The sequence below is a fragment of the Camelus ferus genome, chromosome 6 (genome assembly GCF_009834535.1).
Source record: "Camelus ferus isolate YT-003-E chromosome 6, BCGSAC_Cfer_1.0, whole genome shotgun sequence".
In the NCBI taxonomy this organism is placed as follows: Eukaryota; Metazoa; Chordata; class Mammalia; order Artiodactyla; family Camelidae; genus Camelus; species Camelus ferus.
In genome coordinates, this window is record NC_045701.1 from 84,219,805 (window position 1) to 84,241,019 (window position 21,215).

General features: G+C 38.1%; 1 protein-coding gene across 1 annotated transcript in view; it reads left to right on the plus strand.

The window, feature by feature from the left end:
- LOC102507782 (unc-79 homolog, NALCN channel complex subunit) overlaps positions 1-21,215 on the plus strand; it is a 171,171-nt gene that overhangs the window by 39,036 nt on the left and 110,920 nt on the right. Inside the window, exons 5-11 of the mRNA XM_032482551.1 lie at positions 596-660; positions 4,394-4,482; positions 5,100-5,140; positions 7,586-7,614; positions 12,679-12,908; positions 14,971-15,142; positions 16,451-16,681. Of these exons, the coding sequence (XP_032338442.1) occupies positions 596-660; positions 4,394-4,482; positions 5,100-5,140; positions 7,586-7,614; positions 12,679-12,908; positions 14,971-15,142; positions 16,451-16,681 (857 nt within the window). The remainder of the gene's footprint in view (positions 1-595; positions 661-4,393; positions 4,483-5,099; positions 5,141-7,585; positions 7,615-12,678; positions 12,909-14,970; positions 15,143-16,450; positions 16,682-21,215) is intronic.

Consider the following 21,215-nt stretch of genomic DNA (forward strand, 5'->3'; position numbering starts at 1 on the left):
GTATACCACAGTGAGAAAAGCAGGGTGTTTAGAACCAAGAGATACATTTTCTAGTCCCAGCTTGTCATTTACTTACTCTGTGACCATAGCAAGCTACTTAACCTTTTAAATTTTAACTTACTCACATATAAAATGAGGTTAATAATCTGCTGCACCTATCCCACAGAGTTGTTGGGAGGATCAAGTGAAACCATAGATGTAAAAACTTTTAAGAACTTACTAATGGTATATCACTGTGAAGTAATATTATGGTATTGGGTATGCCACCTTATAGTAGCTTGTCTCTCCTTATGGGTAAATAGATGGGGTTGTGATATCTTTGCTTAACTTAAAAATATTCATAGATTTTTAAAAAATAATTATTTTAGGAAGCCTTCTGATGATGGTTCTATTTAGGAGAAAGAAAACTAGGGGGAAGGGTATAGCTCAGTGGTAGAGAATGTGCTTAGCACACATGAGGTCCTGGGTTCAATCCCCAGTACCTCCAGCAAAAAACAAGCAAACAAAACAACTAATGAAGTTATCTGCTGTGTTTTTGCTAGGGCACAAATCATTTCCATGAGAAGTATTTATCTGCTTATGCTTTGCTTTACAGCTTGGAATCCCATCCACTGCCAGCACATTGAATGCCACAACGCAATTAACAAACCAGCTGTGAAGGTATTTTATTACACCTAATGCCATATTGTATTGTCAGTGGTCAAATTTTCAGAAACAAATTGCTGTATTAAATGGAGATTTCATCCCTCTCTGTAAAGCAGAAGCCTGTACTCTTTGGTAATCTGCAATTATACTTTGAAATACTCGGAGTATACTTTGCTATACTTTGACCTGACTGTACTTTGGTGGATTGGTTCAACACAGAACAAGGAACAGTTGTGCTTGCAGATTTGGCTGTGAGTTCATAGTCAAGTACCGTGGCACCATGGGCTAGTTATGAGAATAATTCTGGTGAAGCACTTACATAGTCCTTGACTGATTTCTATCTGGGTTAAAAAATTCAGGGAAATGTCCTTTGCCCCTGTTTTCATGTGTGTGCTACAAATTATGAGTGGTCTAATGTGTGACTATCTGAATTCAAGAGTCATAGGACAAAAATGGATAAAATTGTTAAGTCGTAGCTCAGATCACGGATGTGACTTAAGAAATGACTGAGAGGTAGTTGGACAGCAAACATATGGAAAATTACATTAGCAGTAAGGAAACAGTGGTTTAGAGAGGTCAAGTCACTCTCCTAAGGTCACACAGCCAGCACCAGGCACCTTGACTCTCAGCCTTATTAATTTTCTACCACATCAAATTGGTTCTGTACTGTTATAACCCTGAATCTTTGAGGTTGAATATTAAAAATAATCACACCCCTTAACAAAATTACTTGTGTTATATTTGTTGAGTACAGCACTTGGCTGGAGAGATCTGGGTATGGATTTGCAAAGGTTAATTTTTATATTATGAGGAATAGGACCTAGGTCAAGTGATTAGAATTCAAGTTACTTTTTAGAACCTATTGTCATGGGAGTTTGCCTCTCTTGTTCTACAGATAAGTAGACTGTAAAGATTACAAAATAATAGAAAAATAATACTGCCATTTCATAGAAATAAATAGAAGAGGTAAAATAAGATTAAAAAATATAAATATAAATGGAACCAAAAAGAAATATAAATGGAATAAAACATGTGTTTCATATACCAAAAGTGGCAGAGAAGTGCCAGTTATAGAATTGTCATCTAGATTTATCTTACCAACAAAGGACATCCTTGTATTATTTTGCTTGATCTCTGTTTTGGATGAAAGCAAATTGAATGAATTTGTGCTGAGAAAGAGCAGATGAGGGTAATCCACCAATGGAAGCATAGTCCTCTCCCATTCTACTATGTGCACCCTTCCTCTGAATTTCCATAGACATTTGGGTTCAAAGTTACTTTTCTTCGGTGTGACGACATTTTGAGCTAAACACAGATATTATTCATGGAGTTCAGCTTAATCCTTCCCAGTGGTGAGACTTTCAGGGTTGCCCTTGTTTCTATATCTGTCCTTTCTTCTTCCTGCCCAAGGTACAGTGCCTTCTTTTAGTTCACCAAGACATCAACAGAAAGGACGTGCTGAAAATGTCTCCAATTTTTCCAGTTGTTTTTTCCTTGATTTCATGTCAGACTGCTTTCTCAGGAACCCTCAGAGTTCCTGATTAGTAATGATTTCTGGCTTCCTACCCACAGAAATCATCATGAATTAGATTTTCTCCCTCTCTTTCAGGCAAACAGCCCAGTTTACTCTTCTGGCCCAGACTCACTTTTCTCACAGGTTGTTCCCTATAGCCAGTCCTCCAAAATAAGCCAAACCATCCTACTTTCTGTTACATTTTTTTATTTAATGAGGGGGAAGTAATTAGTTTTATTTATTTATATCTGGAGGAGGTAGTGGGGATTGAACTCAGGACCTCATGCATACTAAGCATGCACTCTACTGCTTGAGCTATACCCTCCCCGCTGTTACTTTTTTTTTTTTTTTTGCTGTTACTTTTTAATTGAGGTAAAATTCACATGACATAAAACTAACAATTTGAAAGTGAGCAATTCAGTGGCGTTTACCACATTCATAATGTCATGCAACCACCACCTCTATCCAGTTCTGCAATATTTTTATTGCCCCCCAAATTTTACTTTCTGAACCCCAGTTTTCCAAAAGAGCTTCCTTTTTGCATTTTCACGCTACACTTCCCAGAAAGATATTCTTGTTAATACTTCCTGTGCTGGGGCTATTTCTGCGTGACAATAAGTCTGACTCAGGGTTGTTCTTTCTTTACAATATAAGCACTCCCCAAACTCATGTAAATATGATCACATGACATACAGAGCAAGGGTATCCAACATCCAAATACTTACAGAATAATGTTAAATGAAAAGGAAATTATGAAATTGTACAGTATGATGCAAATTTAGTTTAAAAATTACATATATGTATTTTATATTGATATTCATAGTGAAAAACAACCAGTAATGCTCACCTGAATGTTACCAGTGATTGCATTGAGATGGAAGATCAACAAATTATTTAAATTTTCTTCTTTCCTTGTCTTCATTTTCTGAAGCCTCTATCTTGGGCATGTATTATATTTATGAACAGAAAATAACTATTTTTAAATATAACATTCAAATATAGACATATTAATATGGATGTAAACTGACCTGTTCAGAGTAGAATGGGATTGACACCATTAGCCACAATTCTGATAGGTCATGTTAATTGATGCATTTAACATGTCAGAGGTCAGCTAGCTAATCTCTAAGGACTCCTTATAGTTCTAACATCCTAGGAGTTTTTCCTTTGGAGTGAAATGAAAAAATATGTTTATCTGACAGAGATATCAATGACTCGTTAGAAGTGAGAATAAAGTAACTATATTGAAGAAGAGGTCTACATGGGGTGCATGGGAAAAACTCAGGGAAAATGGATTTATCTTCACAAAAATTACTTTTTAGGCTAAAGCCGAAAGTTATGATAGGATTCAAAATGACAGTATGTTGCAACTTATAGTTCATTATATCACACTCTGCTTTTTAGTTTTACTTGGTTCTATTTGAAAATCGGTTTATGAAATACTTTGAAGCTCAGGTGATTATCTAACACAAGAGTCAGCAAACTGTGGCCCGCAGGCATATCTGGCCTGCTGCCTGTTTTTGCAAATAAAGTTTTATTGGGACACAGCTATACTCATTTGCTTACATAGTGTTTCTGGCTGCTTTTATGCTGCAACAGCAGGGTTGAGTAGTTGTGAAGAGAACTTATGACCCACAAAGCCTGAAATATTTGCTCTCTGGCCATTTACAGAAAGTTTGCCAATCCCTGATTTAACACATCAAAAAGTAGTTATTCATTGCATCAAAGGAAGCATGAATCTTACCTAAGGAAACTTTTCACACTGGACCTTTTAGCATCGGGGAATATACAATTTACAGATTTTGATGATATAATTATTTAAATTCAGGAATTCTAACTCTTATTCCTCCAACTGTTAATCTTAATGATATATTTTCTTTTTCCTAAAGAGAGATTACTGTGTTTACTACATTAAAGAAGGAATTACTGTACGAGTAATGTAGAAACAATATGAGCAGCTACTGAACAAGATGATTTTTTTATCTGTGTAGAATGAAGGTGGATTTCTTGACACTATTTGTTACTTGAATTGCAAATAACAGGAGAAATGAAAAACCACAGTTGCCACATTTAAATCTCCAGTGTGGAAAAACAGTTATAGGTTGAATGGATTTTACTAAAAGTATTTCTTCTACTTTGCTTTCAAAAATCTATTACTGAAACGTTTGTGCTCTTGATACAGGGAACATGATAATTAGGACAGGAGAGTTCATTCTATCTTTTCTTGTGTTTCAGATGTGTATAGACCCCTCCCTGTCAGTAGCTTTGGGTGATAAACCACCCCCATTGTATCTCTGTGAAGAATGCAGCCAGAGGATCGCAGGGTAGGTATTAGAAAAGGAAACAGGGTGACAATGACAAGCGAAGAACAATCACTTCGACTTAAATTGATTACGTTACCCACGTTTCCTGCTAGCCTCTCTGTTTTTTAAAGGTTAGTTTGTCAGATATTTAAAATATAGCAAACTTTCATTTGAAAAAAAATCAGCTTTGAAAAATTGTGGTATTTCTCTCTATGTGACAAGAGAAAGCAATTCCACTTAATAAAGCAGCTCCAATTTTCAAGTGACCCTGTTAAAAAGGCTACAGAGGAAAAAAAAAGAAAACCGTGGTTTCAAACAGGACGTGTAATTCATATGGGTTTTCTGTGCTTGTTAGTTTCATAGGCTCACACTCAGCTTTGTACAAATGATGCTGTATTTTGGTTGGCTTAATTAGCATCTGGAAAGTATCATTTAAAGATAACTGAATATGATTAAATGCCTATAATTTATAATTTAGCTGGAACGCATTGACGTTTAAAAAGTTTATTATGATAGTGCTCTTTAATTACACTTCCTTTCTATTAAAAGCCTCAGCAATGGCGTGCAGCTTATAAACATTCATGTGGAAGAGTAACATTGCAAAAAAGCTCAAAAGTGAATTTTGCTTTTCTTTATAGGGACCACAGTGAATGGTTGATTGATGTTCTTCTGCCTCAAGGTATGGTTTACTTCAGAAAGGATGAATAATGAGTAATCATGACTAATGGCACAGTTGATTTGTCTCCTTTTGTACTGTTTTATTTTACAAAGACAGTAACCGAAGTATTATTTTCTGTGAATACTCATTGATATGAAGCATTGTGTCAATGTCTTGCTTATAACATACACACATTTATTAATGCAGGAAGAGGTATCACCTCTAAGGGTAGATGTTGGAATGCTGTATGACCAAAGCTGGATTCTGCATTAAGGGATTTTCTGTGAATGTAACAGGTGTTGCCAATGTTATGTTTGCTGTACCAGGTCAGAAAAGGAATAAGGAACATCAGTGAGAAGAGCACTGAATAACAAGTCTTTCTCTTGCCACTATTACTAGCTCTTTGTTTTTAGGGAAAATCACTTAATTGCTCTGAGAGTCAGTTTCCCCTTCAGTAAAAGGGGGATAAAGTATATCTGACCCATCTCAATGAAGAGACAAGATTGTAATGCTTGCAGTTTGTTAGCGTTCTGAAAGCTATGCCTGGTAAGTTGGCAGGTGGCAGATAGAACATTCCTCTACACATGGGGAAGGAGGTATTCCAGCCACCTAATTGGAGGCTGAAATGTACTCAGGAAAAGTACTCAGGAAAGCAGAGGAAAGATGACAGGTGGGAAAAAGCTGGGAGCATACTGAGGCACACAGGAGGAACTTGATATATAACTTCAGAGGTAGAGGTAGATAATGGAAGAGTTTATATGAAAGGCCTCATTTAAAAAGAAATTTTAAAATGTAAATGTAAAAACCTGATGCTAACTAAATTCAGTGAGCATTTTTAAAAAACTTAAGACCTTTGCTTGATGATAATTATGCAATTTCTTTGTAGCCTAACTTTTTTTTTAGCTGGGGAGATAATTAGAATTATTTTATTTATTTATTTATTTTTTAACAGAGGTACTGGGGATTGAACCCAGGACCTTGTGCACGCCAAGCATGCACTCTATACCACTGAGCTATACTCTCCCTGCTGTAGTCTAACTTTTACTATTAGGTATCTCAGCCTTAAGAAATTGTTTAGTGAGTGCTCTCTGTCCGTAAAATAGATTAGTAATATCAACCTCTATATCCTTCAGAGAGACATTTAAAATATTTATATAAGAATATCTGTAAAAAGTTTTGGGTTTGTATGGGTAAAAATAACTCCCCCCCCTTAAATTAGGCTACCTTATTGGTGAACTTCCAGTGCTCTGAGGTGAAACCCATAGTCAGATTCTAAACTACATTTTAAATATCAGATATGTTGCTAGATTCTGGCCCTCATCTCCAGATGATAATCATCTGTGGAAGAAAATTGATTTCATTATTTATCCAGAGATGTGTCACTAACCTCAAGTTAAGATAAACTCCAAGATACTAGTTATACAAAATCAGTTTTTAAAACTGAGTTGTTAATTTCATTGATTTGGCATCCACTAATTCATAATTTCCAGACAGAGTTTGGGAGATATTTACCTTTGATCTTTTAAATAAATTGTAGCATAAACTACTAGTAATGATTTAACTTATTTTTGAACACTTACTATTTCAGGGGAAATGTTAACAGATTCTTGGAAAAATTATTTTCAAGTACTCTCAAACATCAATTTTCATGGACATAATTGGCATGCCCACTAAAAAGAGTTTTTATCCACTTATTAAAGTCAATCCTGAAGTAGAAATTAGTTAGACAGTCTTACTCCAACTGGCCAATCCACGGGTTTGAAAATTGCTTTCTCTTAAATAAGCCTGCAGCTGGTTTTGCACTAGTTAAGGACTGATGTGAATTGATAGTTCAGGTCTAATTCATCCAAGTTAGGAAGCTTTTTCTACAGTTCTGATATAGCAGATTGTCTATGGTGAAACTCTTAAGTATATCACATCAACTCAGTGTCATAGCATAATGGAAGAGCAGCAAATAGGGAATCCAGAGATGTTCGCTTTAGATAGGCCTCCACCATTGACAGCCTGTGTGATCCTGAAGAAGTCATGTAACCCTCAGTTTTGTTCTCTGTTAAATGGGGGAGGGGTGCTGGTGGTGAGATTACAGTTATTTTATCTGAGGGGAGGGGGTGTAAATAGCTCAGTGGTAAAGTGTTGTTATCCTCCCATGAGGTCCTGGGTTCAATCTCCAGTACCACCATTAAAAATTTTGTTTTTAATTAAAAAATAAAGTTATTTGATTTGAATTCTAAGTCATATCTGAGAAGATTGAATTACTTCTAAGAATAGGTGAAGTATTTGGAGCATACAGGTATTTTTAACCTCATTATACATAAGTAGATGACAGTTTATGAGTCAAGTGAGAAGCCGTTTTGGCCAAGTCTGGAGGTTATGTTACTAAGCTTGTTTTTACTCCCCTTGGTGGCTGCCCTTATTTCAAATGGGCTTTCTTTCTTTGTTGATATTTTGTGTACCTTCCCCTTACAGCTGAAATATCTGCTATATGTCAGAAGAAGGTAAGAGCAAACCATCTGTGTGGTGGGGCATGATTTGCTGTGTTTGTATGTAAATTCATTCATTGACATCTGTCTCATTTCTGCACCATGGTTTCCCAGTATGTACATGCTACTGTATTCATGAAGGGGGAAAGGAAATAATTCAGCATGCAAGATTGCTACGTCTGAATGGTCTCTATTTCCATTTCTGCTTTTGCTCACCCATTGTATGTACAGTGTTTTTGAAATAAAATCATTTGTGTAACTATGGGATAGAAGTCTAAATACAAAAAGGTTTGAATGACGATGCAATACGTGCAACTGAGCTTTGGTAAAGGATGATCTCATTTGTTAAAAATCTTTACTGTTTGGAAGTGGCATGCAAAAATCCAGTATACGTATGTCATAAAACATACCCAGACCAGTTATATATGGAAAATATTCATTTATATCTAAGTTAAGTATCTCTAGTAAAAGATTCTACCTTCAAATAGCCACTGTTTGTGACAGTTTCCTTAAGCTATTTCCATCTTCTTTTCTTGTTCTAGTTATTGAAAAGTACAAGAGAAGGTAGTATGGTGTCATATACTAAGAACTTTGGGCTAGTTGTTTGAGATCCTTGGGTACTAGCCAGCTCTATTCCCACCTATCTACTGGAGACCACTTACAAGTCATTTAAACTTTTTGGGAGTTGGTTATGAGTGGCTACCTTTGGAAGGCTGTTTCAGTTATTTATTGCCAGTTAAGAAACCATCTTAAAATGTATTGGCTTAGAACAGTAAACGTTTATTTAACCACAATTCTGTGGATTGGCAATTTTGCCTGTGCTCACCTAGATAGTTCTCTTGATAAACTCCTCTAGGCTAACTCATGTATTTGTAGTCAGCTAGTAGGTAGGCTGGCAGTTGGCTGGTCCCAGATAACTTTACTCCCATGTCCGGGGCCTCAGCTGTAACGGCTGAAATGGTTGGGACGACTGGGGTGTCCGGCCCTCCCTCTTTTCATTAGGTATCTCATTTTCCAGGATGCTAGATTGGGTTTGTTCACAAGGTAGCAATGTTCTGAGAAAATGGGAGAAGAGGTTGTAATGCTTTTGAGACAGAAGCTCCGAAGTCACACAGCATCACTTCTGCTGATTCCACTGGTCAAAGCAAGTCCAAAGGACAGCCCCGTTTCAAGGAGTGGGAAAATGAACTCTTCATAGAAGGAGCAGCAAGAGTTTTGTGGTCATATTTAATCTACCACAATCCACCCGCTGGATATAATTACTTACATTCTTTCCATGTGCAGAATACTCTCACCACCTTATAAGACCTCCAAAAGTCTTACCCACCTATGGCTTCAGGCTTGAAGTCCATTGTCTTGTGATCTGCATCTGGTTTGGTCACTGATGAAACTCTAGGGTACAAATTCTCTTGAACTAAAAAGGCAAGTGATTTGCCCCCTACACACCCAACACAAAATGGTGAGACAGGGATAAGATAACAGCAGTAGACCTCTGTTAAGAAAGAGGACGGGGAATCAGATAGCTGTTACTGGTCTGTAGCAGATCCAGCCGTGAACGTGTCAACAGTTCTCTGTCACCAAGGATAGTGAATGTGCCTCGGTTAGGATCTGATTTTGCTCTCTGAGAGTAGTGTCCCAATTCATTTATGTCCTGGGCTCTTTGCTCCACTCTCTGAAAAATCTTTCCTTTCTATAAGAAACGGCCCATGTTGCAGCTGAGTAACTCTCTCAGTCTGCTTCTTTCTATGTAGAAGTTGGGGTTCTAGAAACCTCTTTTCATGCTGAACTATGTCTGTCCCATCTAGTCTGCTGATGGTGCTTTTATAGTATGAAAAACGTTGTGGGTTTTCAGTGAATCTCATTGGAGTTCAGTGCCCTCAAAGCCACATCTATAATTTTTCTTTGAGACAGTTCCTTCTATACTTTGAGCATTTTAGTCTGCCCTTAAAATTATTAGAAGCCCTCTTCTAGCTGAGAGGCTCAACTGGGCATCACCTTATATCTTTCTGAAGTTTTGACAAAGTAATTCAGCATCCTTTTGATTTGATTTTTATTCTGAGGCTATTTCCTACTTTGAAAATCTTTTACAAGCTGGAGAGACTAAGATGAGAAGCAGTTTAATTTTCTAAATCGGCATGTCCTGGCTCTGGTGGTATATCCAACATACTGACACCTAGGGTGGATCACTTTTTAATACTCTTCTCCTTTATATGATAAAATTATTTTTAGTAATAAGCTTCAAATTAGCATGTTTTTATTACTTACACTTTAATAAATGTTGTGTTTTATAGGAAAAGTTAATTTGGAGAACTGTTAAATTCATAATAGATCAGAACTGTTTGAGCTTGCTTTGGGCAGTTATATCTTTACCTCTTTCAGTACTATGTATTTCTACATTTGAATAATAGGTTTGAAATAAGCATCAAGATTGTATGAAATAAGCATCAGGAGGCAGACCTTGCTGTATTTCAATTCTGTCATTCTGTGAGACCACATGCGATTATTTATTTATGTTTAAAATTCAAAACAGTGAAACAGAGTGGCTGGAGTGAACATTTGAAAACATTCCTAGTTGAATCTGAATCTAAGGGAAATCTCTCTAGTTTATTTTTGAAATGAATGTGTGTAGCTGAGTCCACAGGGTTGAGGACTGACTGTGGCTTGGAAATATATGATTGAATCTTAGCAGGAACCACAGCAATTGTTTAGAACTTTGGCCAACCAAGTTTATTTTGGGGCAAAGTATTTTATTGTTGTGTTATTTAGAATTGATGGCACATGATGATAAAGCAGGTTGATTTTTAGTTGATATTCCAGATGCTAATGTATGCAGCATATCAGATACTGCCTAAGAAAGCACTCAAAACATAGCAGTATAAAACAGCAACTGTTGAATTATGCTGACAGATTCTGTGGGTCAGGGGTTTGGACAGGGCACAGTCCACAGCCTGTCCACAAAACATCTCTGCTTGATGATGGTTGGGGCTTCATCTGGGAAGACTTGAATAGCTAGGGGCTGGAATTATCCAGATCATAGGTTTGGGCTCTGGGATGGCGTGACTTGAAGGCAGGGTTTAGCCAGCACTGTTGAGTAGAGACTTACACATTGCCTCTCCACGTGCCTTGGCCATGGCAGAGCCCTGACAAAAGCATCCTGATGCCCAGGTTTCTGAAGAGAGAATGTTCCAAGACAGCAAGGTGGGAGCTACATGTCTTTTTAGAACCTGCCTTGGGAGTCATATGCATTTCCCTTCTGCCATGCTCTTTTGGTTGAAGCAGCCACAAACCCATCTAAATTCAAAGCAATTGGAAGCATATCTGAGGAATCAAACCCAAAGAGCCTCACCCACAGCTGGACTTAATTTAGATGAAAAGACCTTGGACCTCCAGCCAGGAATTTGCATGTGGGAAGAATGTAAGTAATTTGTGACCAGAAAATAGGATGGGAAATTGCAGGCCTTAAATGTCAGGACTTTATTATAGTTAATAACTACCCACTAATCCCATATTCACATCCTATTGTTTACGTAACAGTGGGAATCTCAGAGGAACAAAGACTAATTATAACCGAAAAGAAGAAATAAACACTAACAATATACCCCGATATATACCACACTGCTAGTGATGTGGTTTGGTTTGGTTTTGTGAGTGAGCAGGAGAAGCTCCAAACCAGCAAGGATTCGTGTGCTTCCAGAATGAAATTTTGTATGTGAAAGAGAAAGAAAGGGCACAAAGCAGGAAAAATACCTCACTTGGGGAAGTCAGGGCTAACTTGGATGTTGAAGAAGACTTGGGCTTTGGACGCAGAAGAAAACACATTTTACATTAACAAATAATTTTTTTAAATGTATTAATAAAAGGGAAAATGATTATAAAAAATTTAAACTTGCTTTATGATTTATTGGTCTTAGTCCTGTTCAGAAAATGAAATTTCCTGGCACTAGTATCCAAAGGCTTGTGCTAAAATCAAAGTGGAACAAACCTTACTTTGAAGTGGTTGCTCTGACAGGCAATTCAACACATTGTTAATGTCTGGATACAGGTTCTGTGTTTGCCGTCTTCCACCTTCTGTCTCCCCAGGGCATCTGTCATGGAGGGTTCTCAGATCTTCCCTAGGCCCTGAGTTCATGGTGGCTTAGGGTATCATTTGCCCTATTATATTCCATTTTGATAAGTGCTAGCGAAAGACTGAAGAGCTCTCCTAACGCAAGAGACGGAGAATGTGGTGGTGGCATCTCTAACAGGCTTGGGGTGCAGAGTTTTGCAGAGGTCACAGATATTTCCTGATTGCTTCTCAAACTGCTTCCTGGGGTTGCTGCTTGCTGCTCTGCTTCTCAGGGCAGCTCTGACAATAGGCCCCCCCTGAACTTTAGAATCTCTCTCATGCTGCACCACTTTCCTCACTTCCATCCCTTCATCTGTTGATTCCTTCAACGGCTGATTCTGTGAATGGTTCTTGCTGGGTTTTGATGTTCCCTTGGTGTCAGCTGACATATTCTTTAGGTCTTGGTAGAAAGAGTGCTGGTAGGGGTGGACAGGCCTGCTTTTGGGCCATCAGCTCAGCGCAGCACAGCTCCCTGTCTGACCTTGAATGCACTAGGGACAGATGAGTTGCTATGGAAGTCTGCTCTGGGTGGTGGATGAAATAATTTTGAAAGTTTATTTTAGGGGTTAAAATTGTTCCTCTCCTACTCTGATGTGTTGTGATGCACTCTGTCTGGACCACAGTTTTAATTTTTTTTCATATTTCTGCAGAGAAGTCTTGAAACACCCCATGCCCCATGAGTGAGGTCACTTTATAGGGCAATTTCAACACAGTTTCACTCATATTTAGAACATTTCTACCACTCATACTAGTAGAAACCACTTCTCACCTTTATTTTTAACTTTTTAAGAGGACCAGATTTCAGGTCCTCTCTGGTGTCTAACTGGTTAGAGAGGGCCCGCATTTTGGAAACTAGTGGCACCTCTGAAAAGCACTGTCACTTCCGGTGCCCCTTTCAGTTTCCATTTGTTCCAACTATTAGCCAAATATACCTCAGCGATGAATTTTAACTGATTTCACTCCTTTGCTTCTAGAATTGCAGTTCCCACGTTAGAAGGGCTGTTGTCACCTGCTTTTCAGCGGGGTGCTGTGGTCGTCACGGAAACAGGCCTGTTCGGTACTGCAAAAGATGCCACTCAAATCATCACAGTAACGAAGTGGGGGCCTCCGCGGAGACCCACCTCTATCAGACCTCCCCTCCACCCATCAACACTCGGGAGTGTGGCGCCGAGGAGCTTGTCTGTGCCGTGGAGGCCGTGATTAGGTAACAGCTTCACTGGAGGCTTATCCTGAAAACATGGCCTTTGCTTTGGGCCACCTTTTTCACATTGCAATGTGCAAATTCAGTTCACTTTCAAGTGCCCTCACCCAAACAGCTCACCTTCCATGATGTGGCAGTGATGATGTTTCAATTCATTTATTCAACAAGTACTTTATAGAATGCTAGTTATGTGCCAGGGATGTGTTAGGCACTTGGAAGACAGAAGAGAGTAATGTGTAGCGTCTGCCCTCAAGCCACCCACGTAGGGACTGTAAAAACAGAAGCACGAAATTGTAGTCCAGTATGGTGAGTGTGACAGCACAGAGCAGGGAGTTCTAGGGGAATGAAGTGGAGGCACCAAGCAGAGTGAGGGGTGGGGAGAGGGGTGTCCAAGGCTTGACTGATAGCAGCAGAGGGTGGGTGAGCTCTAGGTAATTCAGTACTGGAGCAAATCCAAGGGCTGTGGAATAAGACCGGGGCCTGATCCTGTGGGCTGCTGGCTTTTTCTCCTTCTGTCACACACACAAAAAGGAGCTTTAGAAGTGATGACCCCTAGGCTTGTTCTCTTTTTGTATAATGTTCCCTGAGGCAATGTCTTTAGAAATTAGGAATAATATTAGAATGTAAGTTTTAAGGCTAGGGACCAGGTCTTTCTGTTTCTCTTATCCCAGAGGCTGATGCATGTAGAAGTACAGTGCTAAATAAAACATTACAAAAGGTTTGGAAATAAAAAATCGACCACACTGCTGTTGTAATCATCATCAGTTTTACACCCGTTCTTCTAGTTTTATGCAAGTGCACGTTTTATTTATATAACTGTAATCACAGTGTATCCATATTCTTTTTTTTCTTACCCCATTTGATTTTTTTAAAATTTCATTTTGTTGAGTTAAAGTCAGTCAGTTTACAATGTTGTGTCAATTTCCAGTGTAGAGCACAATTGTTCAGTCATACATGAACATACATTTATTTATTGTCACATTCTTTTTCACCATGAGCTACCACAAGATCTTGTATATATTCCCTGTGCTATACAGTATAAAGTTGTTTATCTATTCTATATATACCTGTCAGTATCTACAAATTTTGAACTCCCAGTCTGTCCCTTCCCACCCCCTTCCCCCGGCAACCACAAGTTTGTATTCTATGTCTATGAGTCTGTTTCTGTTTTATATTTAAGTTCATTTGTCTTCTTTTTTATTTATTTATTTATTTATTTATTTTTATTTTATTTTATTTTATTTTTTTAGACTCCACATGTATCCACATTCTTTTTGATATAACATTATACCATTAGCTCTTTTCCATGTTGTTGTGTATTTTGCACATTTATCATTTTTAGTGGGTACATAATATTTACCTAGATTATTTTCCTTCACCGTTGGGTATTTCTGTCTCTTCCATATTTTTTTTTACTGTTGTAAATAGCTCTGATAACTATTTTTGTATATAGTGCCGTTCCTATATTTTTTATTTTCTTAGGGTAGATGAGCAGATGTAGACTGGGAGAAAGGGTATGAATATTTAAATCATGCTTGATACATTACCAAACTGATTTGCAAAATGTGTATATGAATTTCATACAGCACTATATGAAATTGCTGGGTTTTCTACACCCTTGCCAACACTGGGTATTATTTAAAAAAAATTACTTGCTTGGCAAATTGAAAAAGAAATCTTTGTTGCTCACTGTCAGGTCTTAGAATACTATATATTAAATATTTTTCTATTTGAGTACCAGCTCCTCAGTCTCTCCTTGTATCATGTATTTGATGTCTGCATAGCTGGAAATTATTCATAGGAGAAGCTTTGGCTTCTAGTGGGATGGCTACTGAAGGCATCAGTTCTGCTCGATTTTAATTAATTGGAGGAAGTAGCCTCTTTGTGCCTCAATTTGTTCATCTTTGAAATTGGGATGGAGTAAAATATAGTAAGGAAATTAGGCTCCTACCTAAAGGAGAGCAATCAGTGATGCTTGGGTACCCATGAAGTAATTGTTCTGAATAGGTCATGATCTAGAATGTGTATTTCGACAGTTGAACTTGAAATCTCTCCTCTCTGGCAGCTTATTGAAAGAAGCGGAGTTCCATGCTGAGCAGCGGGAATACGAGCTGAATCGCCGGCGACAGCTGGGCCTCTCCTCTTCCCACCATTCCCTGGATAATGCTGACTTTGATAACAAGGATGATGATAAACATGACCAGCGGCTACTCAGTCAATTTGGAATATGGTTCTTAGTAAGAAAAGAAGTTAACTGTTCTCTGCTTTCTTATTTTTCTTTGTAACATTGCACTGATGAGGAATTTCTTCTGTTCTTTTTAAAAGAAGTAAATAGTATATAGTGAAAAGTGAACCTTAGCACTGGGACTCTATACTCTAGGACAGTGGCTTTCAACCCTGGACTGCATATTGCATTTACCTGGGAAGGCTTTTAAAAAACATCATTGCCCAGATTGCACCCCAGAATCTTGGGGACTTGTAAAAATCTCCCTAGTTGATTCTAATGAATAGCCAGGCGCTAGGCCCTAAACTGTTGGAAATGCACATTTTGACCAGAAACAAATGGGAAAGTTGCTAGGGTATATTGTGAAATATTGGATTCAATATAATTTACATCATTCACATCCCATTGATGTGAAATTTTTCTTGAAAGTTCAGCCTCTGTGGATTTTTTGTGTATTTATTGCAAGTCTGCATACAGCCAGAAAGATTATAGCCAACCAACACAAGGAATTTGATGACTGTTGACTAATTCAACTGAACATTCATTCAATAAGATCAAACATACAGATCCAAAGTTCTGAGCATGCTGAATTTGCCGGTTCTGCAGAGAAGCAGACTTTTATTTTGTCCGTTGGAGACATGGATAAAAGTCTCCATAGTGATACATCTCTTTTATGCTTTCACATGTTTTTGTTTTTGTTTTACACCAAATTGGGATTTCATTGTTGATTTCACATCTTGCTCCTAGAACTTACTATCTTATGACCTACTGACTAGTATTGTGAACTCTTTAAGGCAAAGATAGTGTTTTATTTATTTTTTATATTCCTGAACCCTACTTCAATGCTCAAAAAAAGATTATTTCAGGATGAATGAATGAATGGATGATGAGCAGTTTTAAAAAGTCTGTTTATAATGTGCTAAATTGGGGAGGAGCTCTACATTTTTAGAATTATTACTGATAGGAAATTCTTAGCTAAATCTGATTATTTTAGAACTGAAATGTATATAGATTATTTTTTCACTAAAGATATTTATAAAGTTCCACTTTGTAGACTTAACTTTTTAAAAATGCTTATCTAGTATAGATTATATAATAGATTTCTTATGGGGAAAAAATCTTACTGGGAGGTGCAATCTTGAGGGGAAATTGTTGCAATCCATCTCTCCCTGTAGAGAATAACACAGTTTTCAGGAAAAGTGGTCCTCCATTATTTATAAAACTGCCTATTTCAGATTATTTGGGACGTTTTTTGCCTTTAAACAAACATGTAATAATTATGTAAGGAGGCTGAAGGAGAGTCTAATCTGCCTATTTCCAGGTGAGCCTCTGCACACCCAGTGAGAACACGCCTACGGAAAGCTTGGCCAGGCTGGTGGCCATGGTGTTTCAGTGGTTTCACTCCACAGCATATATGATGGATGATGAAGTCGGAAGTTTGGTAGAAAAACTGAAGCCTCAGTTTGTCACCAAGTGGTTGAAGACAGTATGTGATGTTCGCTTTGATGTCATGGTCATGTGCCTTCTTCCCAAACCAATGGAATTTGCCAGGGTAAGTAGAGGCTGTCGAGGAAAAAAATTAATCAATAATTAATCTAAAAAAGAAGTGGAAAATTTTATTCAAGCCAACCTGAGGATTGTAACCCCGGACACAGTCTTTTAGAAAGATTTGAGGACTGTTCTGCCAGTTAGAGGTCAAAGCACAGTTATGTAAGTTTTTGAGACAAAGGGTTATTAATGACATATTATTGACAGTTTACACAATCCAGATCTGCAATACAAAGCGAGTTGTGGGTCATGATGACCCTGTACAAGATCAAGAAGGAAGGTTGTTTCCTAAGGTGTTGTGACCCTTTAGGAGATTAAGAAGGAAGGTTATCTCCTAAGGAGGTCTGGTCAATGCAGTTGCACAACACACACTAAAAGGGGGGGAGGACGCTCAAATGGGCAGAGAAAATTTTTTTGTTTAAATTTTTTCTTTCTTGCTATATATGATATGAATTTTATTTCATCAAGGCTTACAGCTTGGACCTTATTGGAGAGGAGGATTTGTGGAGAAGCCCTACTGTCACCTGAAAAACTAGGTTTGCCTCTTGATGGGTGTTGAGCCAAAAGCCACTCCCAAGGCAAAGAGCAGAAGAAGGAAGGATTTATTACTTGCAGCAAGTAAAGAGAACACCAGGGACCTTTCCCAAAGCAGCGTCTCTCCAAACAGCAGAATTGGGGAAGTTTTAAGCTAAGGGTACATGCATATCCGTGAAGGGGCTTGGGTGGTGTATGCATATTCATGAAGGGGCTTGAGTAGAGGAGAATGCAGCAGAGAACTGAGGCAGAGGTAGACAGAGTCCAGTTGATTGAAGTCATGAGGGTCAGAAAATGTCAGTTTCATCATTCCTTGGGTTCTAACCAGTCTGGGGGTCTCAGGATGTAGTTACCACCCACCACCTGGGTGGGGGCCTTCGTTCCTGCAGAACTCAAAAATATGTATCAGACTGTGAGATATATTCCTTGAAGAGGAACTAGGATTCTGTTTTATTGCTGAACTATTGTTTCATGATTGCTTCTCCTTTGTTCCTGCCCTTAAAAGTCATTAATTCCTGAGCCTTGTTCAAAGGCAAGCATTGTGGTCAAGCTTAGACTACAAAAATGACTCTGGCCAAAATGGCTTCTCTTATGTTAAGAAAGCCATGCCTGATTCTCTTTCTCTGGGGACCCCCTATCCTATCTGCATACACTTCTTTAGCCATTAGAGTGTGTAGAAGATGAACATCTCTGTTCACTTAGTCCATATAGCTGAGTGAACTTAGCTTACTAACTACATTTTAGGTGATGTGCTGCTTTGATGTTGGTTTGGGATGGGGACAAATGGCAAGATGAATGTGTGAGGTATCTGTAAAGAATTTAAGGGAATATTCTTTCCTGAAATGCATGAATAGTTTTATTAAGAAACAGGAGGAAAAAAAAATCTTTCCATGAGGTTACTGGAGTTCAGTCCTTTTATGGTCTGTAGTCTGTGGAAAGGCTAATATTTGACTAGGGGAAATTTCTGTGGTTTCACATATATTTCTAGAGATGAATGGTCCCTGCCCTCTCATTTGGAATGCCCAAGAGATTTAGGAACTGCCAAAATGCTCCCTTTCCTCTGGCTTATAGGTGAAGTTTCTCTGTGCTTATCTTTTTGCTTCTGCCTGAGTGGATCACAGGCTTCAGATATACAGTTGGTAAGATCTCATTTTTGTCGAATACAGTATAAGTTGTGTCTAACTCAGCAAGATACCAGTTTCTGGCAGCAATACATGAAATTTCTTTCAAGGTATTTTCTAAGTTTTATTTTTATTTGTGATTTTTGTGATTTATTTTTATTTACTTTCAGTGAAGTGTTGAGGCAGTTTTCAGTTTCAGTAAGACATTTAAAGATAAAACAAAACAGACCTTCTAAAGTGTAGGTTTTATTAGATTTCCAAGATTGAGAACATTCTGTGCATTTATCAAGACAACACTTCTTTCTTCTTTGGTGCCACCTACTGACTCACATATAAAATTGGATTTTTGCATAATGGAAATTCCCTATTTCCTGGCATTCTTTGACTATGTTGATATGTTTTCTATTATTCTTTCTTTTGGAATAGTAAAGGATTGGTGTGATCTGATTCTGGAATTTAAGAAGAAATGATTATGTTTGAAGGAAGACTTTTCCTTTTCCCACTTGAGTCCAGCAGGAGCCTGCATATTAATTGCCAAGAGACAAATTAGCAAGAGACAAAGTTTATTTACATTTACACAAAGTTTACTGACATTACAGAAGTAATCAGTGACAGGTAATTCCTTCAATAGCCAGAGATAAAAAGATTATATACCAAATTTGAGAGAGGGGTATGGAAGGAGCTTGAAAGGGAAAATATGGAAAGTTCTTTTGGGTGTTTTGATGCTTATGGAAAGGGCAGCTTTGTCTCCAAGGCAGCTAAATTCACAGGAAACTCCCTTTGGAGAGGGTTAATGGCAGCCATATTTTCTGGAGGCTCTGCTTTAGTCAGATAGGGAATTTCAGGTAAGATTTCTCTCTGCATCTTTTTTAGTTCAAATTTTTGTGTTTAAAAATAATCTTTATACCAACTCAGGGGGTGTGAGTGAGTCCCCACATTTCACCCATCTGAAACTTCCCTTAAAGTTTCACACAAGATGGAAGCTAGGTTGACTGCCTTGAAGAGATGATTTGGGTTAGAAACTGCTGGGTGAGCCATCTGCTGAGGGGGAAAAGAGCATAGATTAGAACAATGAAATAAAAAGAAAACGAAGATTAGTGGTTAGGATAGATGATAAAAGTAGTTTCTGAGTGTTACTGAAAAATCGACCTCTGCACCCCGAAAAGCAGATTCAAACTCGGAGGCAGAGTTTTGGGAGCAAAGGGAAGAGCAGTTTTATTGCTCTGCTGAGCAAAGGGGAGTCACAGAAAGCTAATGCTTTAGAGACTGAATCCATCTTGGGGGTGGGGACTTGAGGTTTTAAAGAAACACTGGATGGAACAGAACAGGTGATAACAATCAGGGCGTTTTACAAGGTGTTACATTCTTTTCATCTTGCTAAGAACTTGCTGTTGTTATGGAGGAATTTAGGAGGGACTGCCCATTTTCTTGAGGTTCAGTTCATGGCCTTCTTTCAAGACCTCTAGGGTGAAAAAGAATTAAGTTATTCTAAGAAGAGAGTGCGCAGAGAGGGGAGCCTGTTAGTCATAGGGTCAGTTAAGCTAAAAGCACAAGCATGAACACCTCAGTAGCAGTCTTGTTAGTTTCCCACTCTTTCATGAGTCCAGGGGGCAGCCAGTCAATAAGATTTCTGGATGTTGGGCTCGAAGCATCTTTAGATGATGAGTGAGACCATCAGTGTCACAGTTGTGGTTATCTCCTAGAGCAGAGCATGGAAGACGCAGATGTTTGGTGAACTTCCTGAGTGGCCTAAACTGTTGCAGCAAGAAGTCCTTTGAAGTTTATATTAAGTTGTCCTGCTTCAGTTTGCAGGGCTTTGGGGACAAGACAACCTAGGGTCTCAATAAGGATCTAGGCAGTCAGATTTTAGTTCTTAGTGACACCAAGTCAGGAGGGTAGGAGAAAGTACGGAAACAATAATTACTGACGAAGTGTGTAAGACATCAGGCTCCAGTTTATACAGAGGTGAAAAATAACTCAAAGAACAGGACCAGACGCGGAGTGGGTTATAGTTTTCCTTTGAAACATATAATTTCTCTTTCAGTTACCTTAGTTTTGATCAAAGATAATCAAAGTAAGATTACTCTTGTTCGCAAAATGTCTAGTCTAATTATTTGGCCTGATTATTTACATACGTGCAGCAAAAAAATGGTATTTGACCACACGGACCTATAAAGGTTTGCTTTGCTGAAAGTTTTTATAAAGAATCTCAAGTTGGACTTTAAGAGCCTCTTGAGGCTAGAAAGCCAAGCCAAGGTCTTCTCATCATACTTATCTGCAGTACTTACAGACTTGGGTGAATTTATTTCTTCTTGAGGTCCCCAGAATACTCTAAGGCTCCTGGGCCTGCCAGGAAGTGACTTTTCTTATTTGCCTCTAGGCTGGGAGCACCATACGCCTGCTACCAGGCTGGTTTTTTCAAGAGGGCTTTATAGACGTGAGCTCCATAATGTTAATCTTATTTCCTTAAAGCTGTTTGGTCCTATTTGATTCCATGTGTATCTCTCTCAAATACGACATCCCAGTCAAAGCCTTGGTAATAGAACCATTTTTTCCAATATGTCCTGCTACAAGGAGAATAGATTCTTTTTGGATTTGTGTAAATGACAGTATTGCCTTGTAAATGACAGTATTGCCTTGTAAATAAGATTATTCAGTAAGAATTTCTGAATTCTGGAAGGGAGAAAGAGACAAATGTTTTTGTTTACAAAGGTATAATCCACTAAATTGTTGTGAGTTATAGATAGCTTAAGAGAAACCTTATATCCAGAAAATAGACCATTAATGAACCAGCAATCTTTAAAACAAAAAGCCCATAAAAATCATCTTCCTTCATCAGTTCACTCAGTCCCATGTAATTACTTTTTTGTAATTAATTTTTAT